The sequence below is a fragment of the Octodon degus genome, unplaced genomic scaffold, assembly GCF_000260255.1.
Source record: "Octodon degus isolate 3935 unplaced genomic scaffold, OctDeg1.0 scaffold00257, whole genome shotgun sequence".
NCBI lineage: Eukaryota > Metazoa > Chordata > Mammalia > Rodentia > Octodontidae > Octodon > Octodon degus.
This window is the reverse complement of record NW_004524833.1, coordinates 2260540-2281063: the sequence shown is the minus strand read 5'-3', so window position 1 is coordinate 2281063 and position 20524 is coordinate 2260540. Positions and strand designations below refer to the sequence as shown.

The following is a 20524-nucleotide window of genomic DNA, read 5'->3' as shown; positions in this document are numbered from 1 at the left end:
TTGGTATCATTATTTTTATTGTTATTTTTAAATTACATTCTTGCAATCACAATTAGGATGGAAATTCCACAGGGTGCATGGGAGGGAGATATGGCTTCTCTTCTACAGAGAGGAGAACAACTTCTAATGAGAGGCTGTAATAAGATTTTTTAAAGAATTATTTTCCTAGAAGTGTTTTATTCATTGTGGAATGATTGGTACTTTCTCTTTTGACACACTGTCTCACTATATAGTTCAGGGTGGTCTTGACCTTGAAATATCTTCCTGCCTCAGCCTCCCAAGTACTGATACTACAGGCCAGGCATGTGCTACCACAGCTGGTGCGATTGCTCTTTTTCCTAAATTGGTAGCAGTGTCCGTCAGAATGTTCAGGGTTGTTCAATTGTTATAACTTAATTCTTTTTCAATAAAGTTAACTTACTACTTTTATAACCAAACAGAAGCTAATATTTATTTACATATACACAGAAAAATTGGAAAAGCTTCATCCTAACATTTACTCTTTAAAGATACCACTTTGTTCAGCAATTGTGAAATTCCTCTTCCACTGTGGCCCCAGATATTATTTTAGTAAAACTTTATGTAACTTAAATTTCTTATGCCACAATCCAATCATATACAGTTAGAGAATAACTCAGAGTCATTCCTTTCATTCTGTAGTTATTAAGGAAAAATTGGTTGATTTTCTGTGAATCTGCGGCACTGTTGCTTAGGAATGCAAACGCTACTGAAGGTCTGTGAAATAACTGTGTGGAAAGCCCTGAAAAGCTATATTTAAATGGGAGGGGAGACATGCTGTGCTTACCAGTGAAAGTTTAGGCTATCTCCTCTTATCTATAAATTTTTGAACTTTTTAAGACACCAGTGAAAACAAAACCAGTATGTTTTGGACACTGTAGTTATGGAAGCATAAACGTCTTTTAAAAAAATGAAAACACAGTTTTCTGGTAACATTCATTTTCCAAGGCTATAATTACCGAGAAACACTCAAATATTCAAAAAGGTCCCGAACTGCAAAAGCTAAAGGCAGTAGGGACCTGACCCAGATTCACATGAACTAGCCAGTGACACCCAGACTGTGATAATTCAGAGTTCCATAAGCACAAGAAAAGAAAACAGAGTTAAAGGGTACCCCACTGTAGCACTGTTCCCCATAGACTTCAAAATACAAGTGAAGTCAGGATGGGTGGGGGACACACTGTGGTTAGATTCTGACTGCCAAGGGATGCTGGCATCAGTCGACTTTGAAGAAAACACAGACTGGCTTTGCTGGCATTTTCTTGTGAAAGAAAATGTATGCCCAAGACAGGGCACAGAAGGGCAGGCCTCTTCTTGAAAGACTTCTAACCTTCTATGGTTCTTCTATAGCTTCTGCTACTTTTAGTCTATGGTAAACTTCAAATTGAACACATTCCTCCCAGCGGGGCCTCTCTCTGTCTGAATGGTCCTCCCATTTCTCCAAGAAATGTGGAATCACCGGAGTGAACTCTGCCACTGTACACCTCCGGGCACCTGGATGACTATGGGCAACTTATCTGAGGCTTGGTCTTTTCACTTGTACACTGGACGTAATAACGTCTATCTCAGAAGTTAGGATAATAACTTTGAAACTAGCTGAGATAAAAGATCTGGAAAAGTGTGTCTGGTCTATAAAAATACCTAATAAATATTTTTATCATTATTACTATTGGGATCTGTTTAATAAGTCCTGTCAAATATTATTTCAAAAAGTGTCTGGTTCTTCCTTTGTAGTTCTTATGTTATCATTCCAGTTTAGAAAAAGACATACAAGGTTCCTGACTTTTCAGTTTTCCACCCTACCTAATCGACACACCAAGGCCTGCCTTAGCGCCACTCACTCATTGTGAATATCAAGAAATGGCAGGAGAAATACAAGCCCAAAAGAATACTTTATCTTCTTTCAACAGACGTAGTTTGATTGACAAATACGTACGGGAGCATTTATCACATACTACATCAAGCCAGTTTCTCAATGCTGGAAAACAGTGAACACAAGATGATGTCTGCGCTCAAGAAGCTTAAAGGATTAGTGTTAGAGATAAGGTCCTTTGAAAATGACTCCTGAGCTGAAGGATGAGTAGGCCTAACCAGCTAGAGCAGGAGATCATTTGCAGGTAGAGGAAAGAGCAGGAACAGAGACATGAAGGATGAAATAGTTTGGGATTGCAAGTCATTCAGAATTAATGGAGTGAAAGGCACATGGGAGTAATACCAGGACCTAAAAGCAAATCTGTACTTAGCCTAGAAAAGTCTGACTCTATTTCCAAAAGAGCCAACACTTTCATTAGTACCAAACTTTCACCAACTGATCTTTTTTTTAAATTTTCAGTGATCCTCCTGTTTCAGCCTCCCCAGTGCTGGGATTATAGGCATGCACTACCATACCTGGTTTTGGTGGCCAGAGCCCTATTTTAGGTCATCTAAAGATAAAATAAAGCAATTTTCCAGGTGTGGAGGCACATTCCTGTAATCCCAGCACTTAGGAGGCTGTGGTAAGAGGATTACTGTGAGTTTGAGGCTAGCCTGAACAGCCTGGGCTACAAAGTAAGTTCAAAGCCAGCCTGAACTGCATAGTGGAGCCCTGCTCAAAAAGACAGACAGACATACAGACAGGCAGACAGACACACACACGTGCAAAATAAAGCAACTTAATTTGCTTCTCAAGTCTACGGATCTGGAAGAAATAGGGATCCCTCCATCCTTTGGTGGGGGGAAGCTCCTTTATAACAAAGATGACAAAGTTTAAAAATGTCACACCACTCACTTATTCACAAATAAAAATGAAGCATATATGCTAAGCAACAGTCTCATCATGAAAAACAATACCTATTCATCTCAACCTGTCAAATACACCAGGGAGAAAGGGTTGAGTGCACACCAGGAGCAGCACAGGGTCAGCCATGTGGCTGTCCTGAGCCCCTTCCCCAACACCCAGGGTCCCCAACCTCCTACTCCTGCTGCTCCTTGAAAGTAGAGAATAAAAGAAGAGACAGATCATTTTCAAATGAGAAGTGGACCAAGAGCTAGAGGGAGCAGGAAGGAGAAGAGGGAGAGAGGACATAAAAAGAATGAATAGTGTTACAGATTTTTTTTTTTAATATCAGAGCAAATGCTATAGTATTTTGCCATTTGTTTGCTTGGTTTTTATTTGTTTTTTTGTTTTGTTTTTTAAAGACAGAGTCTCACTGCATAGTTCAGGCTGCCCCTGAACTTACTACATAGCCCAGGCAGACCTCAAACTTGCAGCAATCCTCTGGTCTTAGCCTCCCAAGCGCTGGGATTACAGGTGTGCGCCCCACATATTTTTCCATCTTTAGGTGGAACATGTCCTGACCCTTCCTACCTTGTTTCTAATCAATGTTTTCTCTAATTTTTATGTCCTCTTGTGATCTTCATGTAATAGATAACACCATCCACAGTTTACAGGTGACAAATGGATAGAGGCGTGACCACAGGTACAAGTGCGACACAGCTGGCCGGGCTGGCAGTGAGTTTCTGAGGGAGAAGCCTGTTTATACCTCCTTCTTGTTTATTAGTTGCCACACGTCTTTCTTTGGTCCTTCTTGCCTCCCTCCCTGGTGCCAGTCCATAATTCTCAGCAGAGGTAAGATTGTGTCTGTGATACGAGAACTGAACACTAAGAGGAAGGGCTTGGGACTTTATGTCTGAAGTCCCCCTGGCTCCAGCTCAGGCCCACAGCATCGGGCCACGAGTCCCTGTAAAGCAAGTGTTAGATCTCACCTCGTGTCAACTCTTGATAGAAGTAAACATTAGGCAGACTCTTTCAGAACACCCATCCTGCTGTTTCACCCTGAGCCACAGCAGATCCCAAGGGTGAAAAAGAGGAGGGGGTTGAGGTGTTACCACCTCCACACCCCACACACTCACTGTTCAGAGGTCACTTAATATTCCTCAAAACTCTGTGTCTTAAGAAAATCAGCATCCATGACAGGGCTGAGCAAATTGGAGTAGGCTGTTCAGTTCATTGTTAGCCCCATGTGGTACGAAGCATTACGACTCAGGAATATCTGGGAAGGTGTATTCAAAGTCCTGGGGAAACAGCTATGATTATAAGTTAAGGAAAGACAAGGTAAGCCTTGTCTTTCAACATAACATTGTTTTGGTTTGTTTGAAAAGACAAGTCACTCTTTTAGGTCCTATCAATTCAAAGGAACAAGAAACTCACTGAACTTAGAATTTATTTGTGCAGTACCCAGTGAGGCCCATTCTATGCTTTCTTGTGGCCCCCAGGGGGCATCTAAGAGCCATTACTTTTTTTAGACCTAGTTGTAAGATATTCTGAGTGCTTTTCCCAGCCATGTAAATCCCAGTAGACAGGTTGTCTTGTCCAAACTTCCTGGATTGACCCAGCTCACAAGGATCTGGAGCTCTACGTTACATCAGCAGCTCTTCGCCAAACTAAGGACAAACAAGGAATTTCAAACAACACCATCACAAATTGGTTGAGAAGTAAATGGTTCTGACTTGGCCACCTTGTAGAGAGGACAATATCCAGTTCTCTGGCATGGTCCACACTAGCAATGGAGAAAATAATGCAGTATACCTGGACCGGGACTCCTCGGCTCACCACGCTGCCGCTACAGATCTGCAGGGTGGCAGTTAAATTTCCTAAGTTTATCTGAGAAGCACAGATGGCATGCCCAAATTCATTGGTACAGAGAAGGTCCTTAACCCACAGCCCTTGGCATGTAGCCAAGATGCTATGTGTATGTGGGGACAGGTCCTCTTGAAAGAAACACCATCAAGACAACAATGGCCATCATCCAGACTAATGCACGGGACACATTTTCATCAGACATCACTGTTTCACACTACTGCTGTTAAGTGGGATAAGAACTGCCCTCCCACGGGACTCACCTTCTCAAAGTCTCGGAGAGCCTGAGTTTGCACCTGAAGCGGCCTCTCGAACACTCTCAAGGACTGTGTCTGCCCAAAAGGGATCTTCTCACCACTTGTCCAGCTTTGCGACTGCACCAGAGGGCCTCGATCTTTCGTGTCACTAAGAAAAGCTGTCAGCAAAAGAACAACAAAAGTTTATATAATGAAGTCCCGTGGTCAGTCTAAATGACACGTTCTAGCAGAATTATTCTAGGCCACATGAAAAGTATTCACATGACGTGAATCACATAAGTAACGATCCCCAGTGGACACAACATAGTTTGTGTCCATGCTTCTTTGTGACATGATGGTCATATTCGGCCCATCCCACAGTCTGTTTCTCTAGCTCTTGAACCTAGGCTGGCCAAGTAACTTGCTTTGCCCAATAAAGCATGATGAAAATGTAACTGTATGAGTTCCAGAAACTAGTCCTTGAGATGCTTTGTTGTTCTTGCCTTCTTTGCACCCCAAGGCCACCAGGCCCTGAAGCTCAGTCTACACACTGAAAGAATCAAAGGCCAGACACAGAAAAATGAAGATCCACACCCCACTCCCACAGCCAGAGCCTGACTCCCAGACACACAAGCACGGATTGTGTGGACCCTTCTGGACCACCAGAAAACCACAGTCATTCCAGGGCTGCCACACCAGATCAGCAGAAAAAATGCCCAGCTTGCAACGCAGAATGTGAAAAATGTTGTTAATAAATCATTCCTGTTTCAAGCCAGGGATAGGCAAACTTTCCACAAGCTTTTCTTAAAGGGCCTAGCAGTCTTTTAGCTACATGGGTTGCATTTTCTCTGCCCCAGTGACACAACTCTATCCGTGCAGCTCAAAGCATACACAGGCGCTATGGAACTGAGTAAGCATAACTGTGTGGCTATAAAAGTTTATTTACAAAAACTGGCATTTGTCCCAAGTGCTGAAGTTTTCTGGCCCTTATTTTAAGATACTAAATTCTGAGATGATTTGCTAGATGACAAAAATAACCAAAATAGCTTTTGAAAGAAAAAACAAAGATATTTCTACTAGCTAAGAAATATTTTCTATAAATCTCTTCAGACAGAATTCTTGAGGTTATTATTTAAGATAGTAACAATCATGCAAATTGATATATTTATATGGTATTATGTGTTACAAGATAGTTCCATATGAATTACTTCATTAATACAGCCTTGTAACCAGAGAAACAGACTAACATAATAATGACATACATTTTGCTAATGAATAAGGATCACAAAGTTAGCTTTCCCAGTATCACATTGCTAAAAAGCTGCAGAACCAATCCCATGTGCTTTACACTTGTCTCTCCTAGCAATAGGTATTATTTTAGCAACTAAGACATTGTTGTTTTAGCAACTAAAAGCACATGATTGGTCTAAGGGTTGAGGGAATGGCTCTCACCAAGAAATCAAAAGCTAGGGCCAGCCAAATAGCTCAACAGATTAAAGCACCTGCAAGCAAGCGCAGGGGCTGGGGTTCAATCCCTGGGCCTGCCATGCAGGCCCCACCCCCAGGGTGCACTGAGATGGTAATTCAGACTGTGCATGGTGACATGCACCTGTAATCCCTACTCTTGAGAGGCTGTAAACAGGCGGATTACTATGAGTACAATCTACTAGTGAGAGCCTGAACACCCTGTAGACCCTTCCCTAAAATACAAAAAAAAAAAAAAAGAAAGGAAGGAAGGAAGGAAGGAAGAAAGGAAGGAAGGAAGGAAAGAAAGAAATCAAAAGCTAACAAATATCGGTGAGGCTGGAGAGTATAGACTGATGGGAGTGTAAACTGGTACAACTGCAATGAAAAGTAAGATGGAGAATCCTCAAAAAATTAGACCTAGAGGTTCCATTTGATCCAGCTATTCTCCTTCTTGGTATCTTTCCGGAAGACTTAAAGCTCTCATACCACAGTGGCACACACAAACTCAGGCTAATAGCAGCACAATTTCTAATAGCTAAATCTTGGAAACATCTCATCTGCCCATGAACAGATGAATGGATAAAGAAAATGTGGTATTTATATGCAGTAGAGTACTGCCACAGAGAAGGATCAGTGTGAGACATTTTTAGGTAGATGGATACATCTGGCGTCCATAAGTTTAAGTGAATTAATCAGACACAAATTTAAATATCACATTATTTCTCTGGTATGAAATACCCAAAGTATAAATAAAGCGGAAAACAGAGGACAGATATTAGGAAGTAGGAAGAAGTTGTTCAAATGGCAAAGCGAATAAGGGATCAGAAGAGAGGGAAGGGAAGGGAAGGAAAGGGGAAGGATTTTAAGAGGGAGACAAATGAAAAAATGGAAACAATTTTTGTAAATGAGGAGAAGAAAAAAGACTGAAGGGAAGAGAGAGAAAAGAATTAGGTATATTATGTACAGGTACAAATCCTCCATGATGAATGTGATAATTAGGTATGGCAAACACATAGTAATAAAAAAAATACCTTTTTAAAAGATTTCTAAACTACATCTTTCTTTAGAATTTAACCTTGAGCCTCTTTTACTGAACTATTCTTTTATGTTAGAATAAGCTTCATGGCCCTGGAATTTTATAATATGTAATCTACATATAAGTTTGTCAGAAAGAATCAGGGATAAAAAGGCAAGAAGAAAATTGGGAAATAATGAGATATTAATAAATAAAAATACTTTTTATTTAAAAAAATAAGCTCCATGGCAAGAGACAGTACACTGAGAGGCTCACGTAGCACCAGGCAGGGAAGACCAAAGCACCCTGGACCACTCTGCTGAGAAGTCAGCCACACACAGGCACAAAGGAGCCCCAGGGGGATGCAAAACATTTTCCTGCCTTCTTTTTATCTTTCTTTTCTTCCTTCTCTTCTTGCTGTCTTTATTTTGGCAAATTGTCAGAAGGAGCATGTTATGTTTTGGATCTTGAATGATAGGCCATGGCACTATGGAGAGGTAAGGAGCCTAGGGGTAGAAGGGCTGAGGGGAAGGAGGTGGGCCGTTGAGGATGTGCCCCTCAGCGGGTACTGGGAGTCTGACAAGATCCCTTCTCTCTATCTTTGCTTCCTGACAGCCATGACAGGAAGAGTTTTCATCTACCTTGTACTCCGGTACGTGTCCTGCCTCACCACAGGCCAAAGCGAACAAGGCCAAGTAAGCATGGACTAAAATCCCTGTAGCCATGAGCTGAATAAATCCTTTCTTCTTTCCAAGTGGATTTTCTCTAGCTTTATGTCATAGTGACAGAAACCTTCCTTTCCAAGAAGGGCACAGAAAAGGCGCTCAGGTGGTCCAATCAACTCCTTAAAATTATTTTAGTGCTTAAATGAGATGGAAATTCATGTATACTAAAGAGAAAGGAAACACTGAAGACAGAGTAAAGACAAATGAAGCCTATTACAAATGAGAAATAAAAACCTATATTCTCCTTGCAAAGTGAAACAGAGAGAGCAAGATAGAGGAGAGAGGAGAGAGAAGGGAGAAGAGGGAGGGATGGAGGGAAGAAAAGAGAGAGGGAGGAAGGGAGGGAGAGAGAGAGGGGGGAGAGACAGACAGACAGACAGACAGACAGACAGACAGACAGACACAGACCCCAATGATCCTATGTACCAAAGTGATCTCCTTCACTCTTATGTTTCTTATTTTTTTCTGAAAATTATCCACCACCCCTAATCACAGGAGACTAATCTTTCTAGCTTATCTGTTGGTAATGCTATAGGAAGTGAGAGAGATAAAATGATGAGTACAGATAATGCCATGTATAGCTTTAAGAAAATTAAGGCTTTTGAGATAAAGGAAACTATCACAAGGCTATTGCTGCATTTGGGGACAAAGGAAAGTGTAATGCAGGGGCAAAATTTTTTTAAGACTGGAGAGAAAAGATAAAGATGGAAATAAAGGATCAGAAAGAAGATGGTAAAGAAAAACTGTTGAAAAAATAATGAACAATAGGTTGGTTACAGTGTAGCTTTTTTTTTTCACCCCCAAAACATTTAACTTTCCATCACTGTTAATTTGAAAGAAAAGATCCTGAATTCTAAGGTTAAATAATTTGTTTTAAAAGTGAATACTGTGTAGTGGCTTTTATTTTTTGTAAAACTAAGAGTGCCGAGTGAGTTTTTTAATAGTCTTGTCCTTAATTCTTATCAAGTGCTAACCTTGGTTGAGATTGTATGGCACTTTCAATTGGTATGGAAGCTTAAAGCAGGTTTTATTAGTGCAGAGCAAAACTGAGTTGTGCACAGCGATGGTATCATTTTCCATTTTCAACTGTCTTTGATTCCACTTGCACAAAATCATTGTTAATTGTGCACCCCACTAGGTCCCACCATGATGGCAAATGATGAGGCATAATGATGTTGTTACAGCTCCTCTATTCACATACTAAATGTTTCTAAGTAAATGTGGTTTTCAAAAAATGTAAAAACATTTAGTAAGAATGATTTCATGCTTAGGTCAAGCCAAACAGGCTGCCAGTGAAGGAGACTGTGATTCACACAGAACAAATCACATCACACTGAGATCAGTGCTGGGCAGAGCAGGGTCATTGAAGCTGAGGTTTATATCCCAATGGTTTGCTAACTGTGAGAATAAGCAAATCTCTTAACTTTTCTAAACATCATTGTCTCTACAAAAAATGATTAATATCTACTTGGAGAGCTTTTACCTGAATTAAATGAAATAATACATTAAAGCACTCCACCAAGTGTTTATCTATTGTAAGTGTTTCACTCATTCCCCTTTTGATTTTGCCCTATTCCTTTGATCTTGAACTCAAGGTGCAGGGGGCTGTGACACTCAAATGTTGGATACAGTAACTTTTTCAATTTTCTAATTCAGCAAGCAGTTTCCAACACTAAGAGATTCTGAGGTCCTTAATTTATTCAAATAATGACCTGTTGTCCACATCATGCATATGATTCACCAATGCTTTCAGGCTGGCGTGAGGTATGACCTTCAGTTAGGAGCAAGTTTTTGAGAAACATGGTCCCCAAAAGAGAATTGTTTCTACTTTGGCTTCATAATTCAAGCAGATTTCTAGCCCAGCATCATTATAGTAATGATGGTGCTCTTATTATGAATTCATTAATAATAACAATAAATACAATTACTAAGTGTTTATTTCTTGGTAGTCTCTGTGCTAAGGGCTTTTCTCATTTATTCCTTCTAAGCTTCACATTATTATGATCATACCCATTTTAATAGCATATTAAGATACATATGTATTTTAGTGGCAGGATTTATTTTAATCATTTTACAAGTGACTGTAATCTTGCAATCACAAAGACATGAACGGTGTGAAGAGTTCAGGTATTTCAGTTATGACTTACTGTAATGTGCTGATTCCTACAATTATATGTAGCATGTAATTCCCCACTGGTGAGTACACAATTGCTACTGGGAATTATATACTACAGTAGTGCTTGCACATTTGAAAATTCACAGAAGCTTGAGGAGACTGCCACGGCCTTAAAGGCCCCTGGCTTCTGGAAAGACGGCAGAGTGGTGAACAGCAGAGAAATAGATGAGATTTGGTGTCAGACACTGGACTATAGCAATGTAAAGAAGCGAAGAAATGTGAGGAAGAGAAGATAGAATAAGTCCCTTGGACTCAGCAAGGATCTGAAGTGAGACTGAAGCCCATATGGAGAGTGAAGAGAGAAACCTCAATGCAGAAGAAGGTGGCAAGTGGTACTTTCTCCCTGAGCCCTGACTGTGAGAAGGAAGCTCGAACCTTCTGATGCTCCTTGTGACCCCAGAGGCTTCCACAGAAAAATTCAGCAATGGGATGTAGCAGTAGACGGTGACTGATTCAATCCAGATGTCCCCCAGGAGAGAGCAATTAGTGGGCAGTCACCTTGTAGAGTGCCTAACTGAGCACGTAACTCAGAGCGGCTGTGGGTTAGCTCCCTCTAGCAGCTCCAAGTGGCAGGGTGAGTCAGAACCAAGTTCAACTTGGCAGGAGAATAAGGAGCCGAGTTCAAGCCCGCAGGAGGCACATGGGTGGATGCAGGCTGAACAAACTGGGCTCCAGCCTCACAGCCAGAAACCAGCCTGGACTTCAGTGGAAATAAAGGTGCAGGCTTGCTAGAATGACCCACTACCCTGATGTAAATCTACAGGTGTCTTTCTGGGATTATGAACATGGATCTGGGCTCTGTCTGCCCACTCTGTCTGCCAGTGACAGTAGAAACATGCCCTAAAGTAGACATTTTTTTTCTTTTTCTTTTATTTTTTTCTTGCTTGTTTGTATTTTTATATGAAAATGAATGTTGTTTCCAGTTTTGTTGTTCTTCTGTTCTATTCTTGTTTTTATTTATTGCTTCTCTCTTTTTTTCCTGTCTTCTTCACCAGTTTCTCAAAGTTCATGCCGTTTTCTTTTATCCCCTAGTCTTGCTTCTAATCTCTTCCACTCTTCTATTGCTCTATTTTTTCCCTCAACACCTCTTCAATGTTATTCCCTAAGGAATATTCCCTTAGTGAAGACATATTTACTGTAGACAAGTTTAGATTCTATTATATAGCCACAATTTTGGGTCATAATGTTAAAGGTGGAAATTAATATTTATACCAATTTGTCATTTTCTAGGCTGTATTTGATACTATTATTTTTGCTGATTATACTACTTTAGCCAAGCTGACATAATTGGTCCAATCAGCTATTTTTGCTGGTATATCAAGATTGGGATTACCTGAGAATCATAAATAATACTATAGGCCAGTGCCAGAGAACTAGAAGCTAGGACAAATAGGCAGCAATTTCTCATCCCCAATAAATTGAAGAGGAAGGATCTTCCAATGGACCCAAAACTCGAAGACCAGCTACACCTAAAAGATATCTCTGAGACGTAGAAATTTCCTAAGAGTTCTCAATACTAGCAACAAAGGTAGTAACTATAAGCAATTTACAAAATCAATTCAAGAATTCAATGAAAAACAGAAAAAGAAGAGAAGGAGAAGATACTTAAGCAAGACACAATCCCAAACTTATAGCTCAGCAAGGGAAACCCAGGGGACAATGAGATAGACGACTTTAAAAGCCAATCACCTGGATTCTCTGAAGTGGAAATAGCAGAAGTAATAAAGCTGATGAACAATGGTCTAGAAAAAAATCAAATCAGAAATAATTTCCCAGATAATTACAGAGATGGTGACCATGATGAAAGTCATGAATAGTGATTATAGAGTAGATACAGATGATTTTTAAAAAGCCTAGGGAGATGATGGAGATCATGCATGCACAACAGAGGAAAGAAATGGAATCCATGAAACATTCAAGCAAATATCCAGGAGACTAAAATTTCCATTGAAAGTATATGCAGCAGAATCAACCCATGTGAGGCCAGGATATCAGACATAGAAAACAGGACTGCAGTTAACAATCACAAGAAAAAAATTCTTAAAAATAGCAAGGGAAGTATCTGGTAATATTTAGAAAATCATACTGGCTTCTGTTGGGTATGATGTGGTACAGTGGTTATTTTGGAAAGGCTCATATGCTTTATAGATACATAGACAAATATCTGTAGATGTAATGATATGATATTTGGGAAGATATTGGGAGAAGAATACAGGAAACAAGGTTGTTAAAGTTGGGGAGTAGGGACTGGCCAAATAGCTCAGCAGATTAAAGAGCCTGCAAGAAGGTGCAAGGCCTATAATATTTAACTGACAATGGAATACCCTTCTTTAACAATAATAAACAAAAAAGGGGATACAAATGAAGGACCAGGGGCTGGTGAGATGGCTCAGTGGTCTAAAGCACCTACTTAGAACAAGCTTTAGCAAAACCCACGGTTCAATCCCCCAGCACCACATGCCAGCCAGCCCGCCCCCTGGTGGGCTGAGCTGGCCACACACACACACACACACACACACACAAATAAATAAATAAAATTTAAAAAAACAAAACAAAAAAAAACAAAAAAAACAAATGAAGGACCATTTTGTATCTGTATATTCAAAATAGTTAGGATAGATATACAGCTATTTTCTCTTAATTCAATGAATAGAAAGATTGGTTCTAATAGTGTCTGTGGACAGGATATCATGTCTACATCTTGTAAAATGAATAACCACTAAGACAACAATATGCAATGTATTAATTGTTGAAACTGTGCTAGTAATTGGTTTTGAAATGTGTCATTGCTATTTGTTTCTCAATAAATTTTTAAAAAAAGAAAAAAAAATAGCAAGGGACCAGGAAAAAGCAATCCAACAGTTGCTAGATGATGCAAACAAAAATAACATAAAAAAGAAAAATAACATAAGATTAATCAGAGTCAATGAAAAAGCAAGAGATAGTAAAAATAATGTTGAAAAACCTGTTCACAGAAGCAATGGCAGAAAACTTCCCAAGCAGATAAAAAGTATTTGCATACAGATAAACAAGGCATATAGACTCCAGTTAGCCACGATAAAAAAAAAAAATCTATACCAAGGCATATAATAATCAAGATTCCAGAAATTCAAAACAAGAACAGAATATTAAAAGCTGTTAAGGAAAGGAAACAAATCACATGTAAAAGAAAGCCCATCACAATCACAGCAGACTTCTCAACACAAGTCTTTAAGTTGAGTAGAGCTTGAAGTGAAGTACTTTAATTCCTAAAAGAAAACAACATCCAACCCAGATTATTGTACACTGCTAAGCAATCTTTCTAAATTGATAAAATAAGATACTTCCATAACAAAGAACAAATGAAGAAATTCATGACCACCAAACTAGCATTTCAAAATACTCTGAAGGACACTCTAGAAATATACAGAGGACTACAACTCTATGAGCCTCAACATCCACCAAGCAAGTCAAGTGATTAAATTGGAGGAGATCAACAATAGGAAAATAGGGGCCAGGGAGATGGCTCAGTGAAATAAGCACTTTCCTGGCAAGCACAAGGGCCTGAGTTCAATCCCCAGTTCTGGAAAAAAAAAACCAAAAAACAAAACAATAGGAAAATAACAGGACAAGGATTAGGCAATACATATACCACTTGTTACCATCAATGTAAATGGTCTCAATTCACCAATCAAAAGAGACAGACTTGCAGAATGGATCAAGAAGCAAGATCCAACAATATGCTGCATAGAAGAACCGCATTTAATTCAAAAAGAAATTCACAGAATGAAAGCCACAAAGCATAGAAAACAATATTCCATGTTACTGGAACCCACACAAAAGCAAGGGTCTCTATTATATTTGTAAACAATATGAATTTCAAGCCAAGACTGATTAAGAGAGACCAAGAGGGTCACTACATACTTGTTAAGAACATAATCCAAGAAGAAAGGACAGCAATCATAAATATATACCAAATATCAGTGTATGCAACTGTATAAAATAAATATTTACAGACATGGAAAGTCAAATAAGCACCACTACAGTTGTAATGGGTGACCTCAATACTCCACTGTCACAAACAGAGAGATCAACCAGACAAAAAATCAACAAACAAATATCAGAACTAGTCCTTAAGGAGCCCCAAATTTAAGGAAGTGATGGTCAATGGGAAACCAAAAATTTAACAAGGCAAGGCCCACGGCATCCTTACCTGCTGCATTACTTGTTCTGGGTACCATCTCCCCATCATCCTCTGCAAAATAATCTCTGTGGAGAGAAACATATCATTAATTAATAAGATATCATTCTACAAGGCCCCCAGGTCCTTGGGGGAAAAGACCCACATGCTGCTTTCATTTAATTCTCCACAAGTATTTATTAAACCCTACTACATGTGTAGCCAACCATTCAACAAACAATTTCACAAGTTTTAAAGACTATTGTGATAAATGAAGGAAAGTGCAAAGGGAACTTAACAAAGACATAAAGGCACATTTAAACCTGGATGAAGGGCTGGCCAAATAGCTCAGCAGATTAAAGTGCCTGCAAGCAAGCGCAGGGGCCCAGGGTTTGATCCCTGGCCTGCTGTACCGGCCCCAACCCCGGGACACTCTGAGAGGCAATTGAGACTGGGCATGGTGGCATGCACCTATAATCCCAGCTCTTGGGAGCCTGTAAACAGGCAGATCACTATGAGTCTGATCTAGTAGTGAGATCCTGAACACCCTGTTGACCTTTCCCTAAAATACAAAAAGAAAAAAAAACCTGAATGAGGAGAATCTCAACCAGATAAAGGGTGGGAGCAAATAAATATTCTCTCACAAGAGTAAGCAAAGAGCATAACAGAAGAAGGACCGTAGGCTGTTTGAGGAACAAAGAAAGCCAAATTTACAACCAAACAGATTTGAGTTTTATGATATGAAGTATAAGAAACCTCTGAAGGGAGGGACGGGGGAGATAGCTCAGTGGAATAAGTGCTTGCCTGACAAGCGCAAGGTCCTGAGTTTGATCCCTGGTACCAACAAAAACTAAAAAATTAAAATTAAAAAAAAAATTAAAAGAAATCTCTGAAGGACTTTAAATGACAGAATATAGAATTTTAGATACATCATTCCAGCTTCTGAGTGGGACCATGTAAAGCAGAAAAGAGAACGGTAAGGATCCATCCTCCAAGCAAGAGGACAGTGGCATCAGGAGAAATCAAAAACTTCCAGGTAGGCTTACAAAGTAGAATTGACACATCCCTTAGTTACCCTTCTCTTGTTGGTGGAACAAATACCCAACACCCAAAATGAAGAAAGGAAAAGTTTATTTAGCTCACAATTAATGGAGGTTTCAGTCCATAGTCAGCTGGCTCCAAGGCACACTGGCATGTGGCAGAGAGCAGCAGTTCATGGCAGTGGCAAAGAACAAGAGCTAATGGGAGGAGCAATGGCAACAATGGCTGCAGAGAACACATCTGTCTCCCTTAAGTTGAATTCAGACTATCTGCCCCAGGCTGGGTATAGCACTCACACTCATAATCCCAGTGGATCATGAGTTAATCACAAAGTCTAGAAGTCCACCTCATAATTGCATGAGGCTTTGTGGGGACAACCGGACAGAAACCCTAACAACACATAAAACAGAAAAAATTCCATTCTTGGAAATTTTGGTAACACCTAGATTTAGTCTCACGAGATGTATCTGCTCAACACCTTGAGCAGTGCCACCCTTAGCACAGAGGGGGACCTAAATGTACTCAACAAACACTTTTCAAGCACTTACTATGTCTTTTGGTATTGTTTTAAATTTCATGAATGCAGCAATGAACAAGTCAGACAAAATGTTTGTACTTGTGAAATTTATAGTAAGGGCGGACAAATAAGTAAAATGCACAGTAACAGCTGGGGAGAGGCAGTATTTTTTTTTTTTTAATAAGGAAAACAAAGTGGATAAGGAAAGACAAAAGTGGAAGGATGCAGAAAGGGTTGCAACTTCCACTACATGCAATGATAGGGCATTTTGGGCAAGAATCTTCTAGACTGACAGCGGAGAACACAAAGCCCCTGCGAAGGAGCATACTACAGATTACGGAGCAGCAAGGAGGCCAGTGTGCTTGAAGAACACATGGAGAGCAGCAGGAGGTGAGGCCTGGGAAGTAACGGGAGGGCTGGGCAGGGACACAGACTGTGGTGTCTTTTGGGATATGAGCAGTCATCATTTAGTCACTGCAGTGCTGTGAATCAAAAAAAGAGAAGAGCCGAGTACTAATGTTTTAAAATGGTGGGCTATGTTTTGACAACAGACTGTGTGGGAGGGTAAGGCAGAGACAGGGAGATGATTATAATAATTCCGCAGAGAAATGATTTTTACTCCCAGTCAGTTGCAACCAAAAAGAAATCTGTACACAGAGTTAGAGGGTTTCTCTTTTTAAAAGTCAGGTGATATTCACAGGAAGGCAGAAGAGACTCTGGCATTTGTCTGGAAATTGACGTTCTCTCTTCCCTGTCTGAGGACGAAGTCTTGGCACAAATCCTCACTTTGTTAAATCCCAGATGGCCATGCAAGTACCAGACAGAAAACACCGGACTACACACAACTCACAATTCTCTATTTATCAAAAGTAGATTAAAAAGCAAAAAAAGTAGATCACCAGCTTGTGATTCTTCCAGGCTCTGTCTTTCCTTCCTTCCTCTCATTACAGTTTCCCTGAGCATGAACAATGTAAGAGAGGAATGCACTACTGATCGCATTCCTCTTTGTTGCAACAAAGCAGGAGAAGGAAGTCAAAACTAGGAAGCATAACAGTATCTTTAAAATTTGTAGGAGAAACACTTACCTATTGCTACTCACTGATCATTTATGCTCAGTCCACAAACAAAGGCAATCACACATCTACCTCAAGGAGCAAAATCAACCCTCAGGCCAATCCACACTCGGTTGACCCATTTCTAATTTCCCTTGGAAAATGAGATGATTCAAAGGCACTAGGTCTGCTTGTCCATATAAGGGAACGACTTGCCCCCTTCAAACACAACAGCCACGTGTTTTCCAATTTGCCAGTTCCTCACACTGTCCTTATAAAACCAGTTCACTCACTTAATTTTTAAAGATTAAACAATACAATATATTTAAAAGAACACAAGATTGAACAGACTCTGATTCACAGAAACAGCTAGGTGAACAATCCACATCTGAATGCAGCAGGGAAAGACTGTCAAAGATGAGCAGTATATCAACAGGTCAGTTACAGCACTGAGGGGACAGGGGAATGCCTGCCTCCCTGTAGATTTCTATGGCTGTCACCCCAATACAGACAGGCAAAATTTTATGTCTGCTCTAAGAGAGTTTTAAGAAACCCATTTGCTTTAACCCACAATGCATTAATGTATAGGACAAGCTACTAATTGACTTATAAGTCACTTTTACATCTCTGGGCTTCAGTTTCCTCAAATATCTGTAAAAGAAAGACATGAATTTCTATAGTATGCAATTCTATTGTACTAGATCCTTAAGTATAAAACCCATTTTAACAGCTCCCAAGATCTTGGGGTACTTTCCAGACATGACCTCATTCACTGTTCCTCGCTTTGCAGATTCCACATTATAGATCAGGAGTAAGTCACAGCAAAGCCTCACACACCAGCCTTCCCAGATAGTTCGCCTTCCCCACCCCCCACCACTCTGAGCCTGCTGCCTGCACCGCTTGAATCAATAACTAGAATGATAGAGAGGTCACTTTAGATGGGCACTGAGTTAAAAGGAACACTTGTAATCTCTCCAGAGATTTTTTTAAAAATCACTCTAGCTCTATTAACAGCTCAAGTTCCTTCTCTTATTGCTCGATAGTGGTGCTCACTCAACTGTTCCAAAGACTGGAAAGGAATTTGATGCTCCCCCAGGGAAGAGAATCATAGTGAAGAAACACAGAGTGTATGTCTGGGGGATTGTAATTTGTGATGACAGCCAATAAGGCAAAGTGCAAAGAGAACTGGTGTGTAGTAAAGACAGACTCCAATCCTGGCCACATACACACACTCCAAGCAATAAAATACACTGACTAACTCTTCTGTATTATCCAGGTTTGAAAAAAAAAAATTGCATTCCTTGACCTAATTTCTCAAATTCCAGTGTTCTAGATTTTTAAAAGAATATTAGTCCACGAATGGCTCACACTCAGCTAGCGTATCATTCCCCCAAGGCCTGTATAGTTCTCCTATACAAGATTAAGCTTTCGTAGCCTCAAGATGATTTGACTTTAAGTTTTGTTCATCCTGTATAAAAGGAACAAGCCTTACCATTCTCTTTCTCCCTATCTCAGCAATCTGCTACTAGTACCAAAACCAATTCCACTAAAATAACACTCATTAATGTTCTCGCCAAGATACTATTCTGCTTAATTGGAAGATCCAAGCATTTTTCAAGTATAGCTCATTCACAAGCTGTTCATTTTTTGAATTCTACATGCAGTATCACCTCTATTTCCTCTGCTTAGCCAGCAAGTAGCTGTTTAGATATTAAACCCAAACAATGCATCAACATTTCATGTCCCACATTACTAGCTTTTCCTACAGTTTTCCATGATAATTAGCTTGGGAATGAACAGGAAACAATTGCTTTTCTCCAAAAGCCATCTGCTACCCCTGATATTCTGATGCTATCAAACTGTGCCTGATGATTCCATTGAGTAATATTCTAAGAATGGCAGCTTGATTGATGGCAAGAAATATCCAAGGCACTTTTACTTTGCTTGAAATGGCTACTAATATAGCCCTTTCCAGCATCTCATTGGTCCCACCTAGTCTGGTCACTCATCACATTGGTGAGGACTGGATACTTGAGTTCCCTCTCTCAGCTAAGATTAACACTACAGTGGGGCCTGCAGTGGTATCTTTTCAACTGCACAGTTGGTGTTGCTAGCTTGTATTTTGGCCTGTTTAACTTGTGGGCTATGGACAGCCACTGATCATGTTCATGGACCACTTTATTCATAAGAAATAAGATAGTGATGACCACAAATCAGGTTTGGCAACAAGTCTCTCAGTAGTACGAGACAGTTGTATCTCAGGGCCAAGATCACCACTGAAACTATTTCAAAGGTGCTGATGTCTAGCTAGACCAGAGGTAGTGAACCTAAGGCATGTGAGCCACAGTGGGCTGTTACTACTCAAGGCCCTAAAAGATTCACCATCCCTGGTCTAGGCTCATCTTTGTCTCTTTCATCTCACCTCTAAAGTAATTATCTTAGGGTCACTTCTCACCCTATCAGTGTCCAAACTCCCAAATGAGTGAGTGGCTGTTCTCAGGTCCCTTCCGCGGGTCAATCACACACAGGTGAGTTGGCCTGAGCACATCTGGAATGATCTCACTTCATCACTTACCACAACTCTTGCTTAGCAGCTCCAAGGACAAAGCCTACTATAAGAAGCACTTTCTATCTTTCCAGCTTCTTTTTTCTTTTTCTTTCTTTCTTTCTTTCTTTTTTTTTTTTTTTTTTTGTATTTTAGGGAAGGGTCTACAGGGTGTTCAGCATCTCACTACTGATCAGACTTGTAGTGATTCACCTGTTTACAGCCTCCCAAGTGCTGGGATTACAGGTGTGCACCACCACGCCCAGTTTCAATTGCCATCTCAGCGTGCCCCACGGGTGGGGCTGGCACAGCAGGCCAGGGATTGAACCTCCAGCCTCTGAGCCTGCTTGCAGGCACTGTTTCCAGCTTCTTTCCATGTGGTTCTCATATTATAACAAAAGTTCAGAAGGGAAAAAGCAACATGCTATAGCAAAACTTACAGCAAAAACCTGAACCTTTGTTGCTTATTTTTAGTTTTTATTCCATTTATCTTGAGAAGCTGCTAATATGTCAGGCACTAGAAATACAAAAGGAATAGGTACCTGCCATCAAAGTACTCAAAATCTACAATAGACACATGATTCAAAGAGATAATTATCAGAATATTGAGGTTTAACAGGGATTTCGGAACATAAATGTGATAGTAATTGATTTTGTCCTGGCAGAGGAAGGGTCTAAGGAATCCCAATAAAACAGAGAATGCTCTATCTAGATCTTGGAGAATAGCTATAAATACACGAGGGGTGTGGGGTGCGGGGTGTGATGGTGCACACCTGTAAAACCAGTACCGGGGAGACTGAGACGGGAGGATTAAGAATCTAAGGTCAGTCTGAGGTACACAGTAAGTCTGAGGCCAAAGTGAGCTACACAGTGAAACCCCATCTCCAACCAAGCAAACATGAAAAAGGCAGAAAAATGAAGAAAGGTCTCAGGGCTTTCATTTTGCAGCCCCCCC

General features: G+C 40.2%; 1 protein-coding gene across 1 annotated transcript in view; it reads right to left on the bottom strand.

The window, feature by feature from the left end:
* Positions 1–20524, bottom strand: part of LOC101588206 (myomegalin) — a 188613-nt gene that overhangs the window by 154361 nt on the left and 13728 nt on the right. The window contains exons 2-3 of the mRNA XM_023706474.1: positions 14448–14503; positions 4900–5051 (exon numbers count right to left, since the gene is read on the bottom strand). Coding sequence (XP_023562242.1) covers positions 4900–5051; positions 14448–14503 — 208 coding nt within the window. The remainder of the gene's footprint in view (positions 1–4899; positions 5052–14447; positions 14504–20524) is intronic.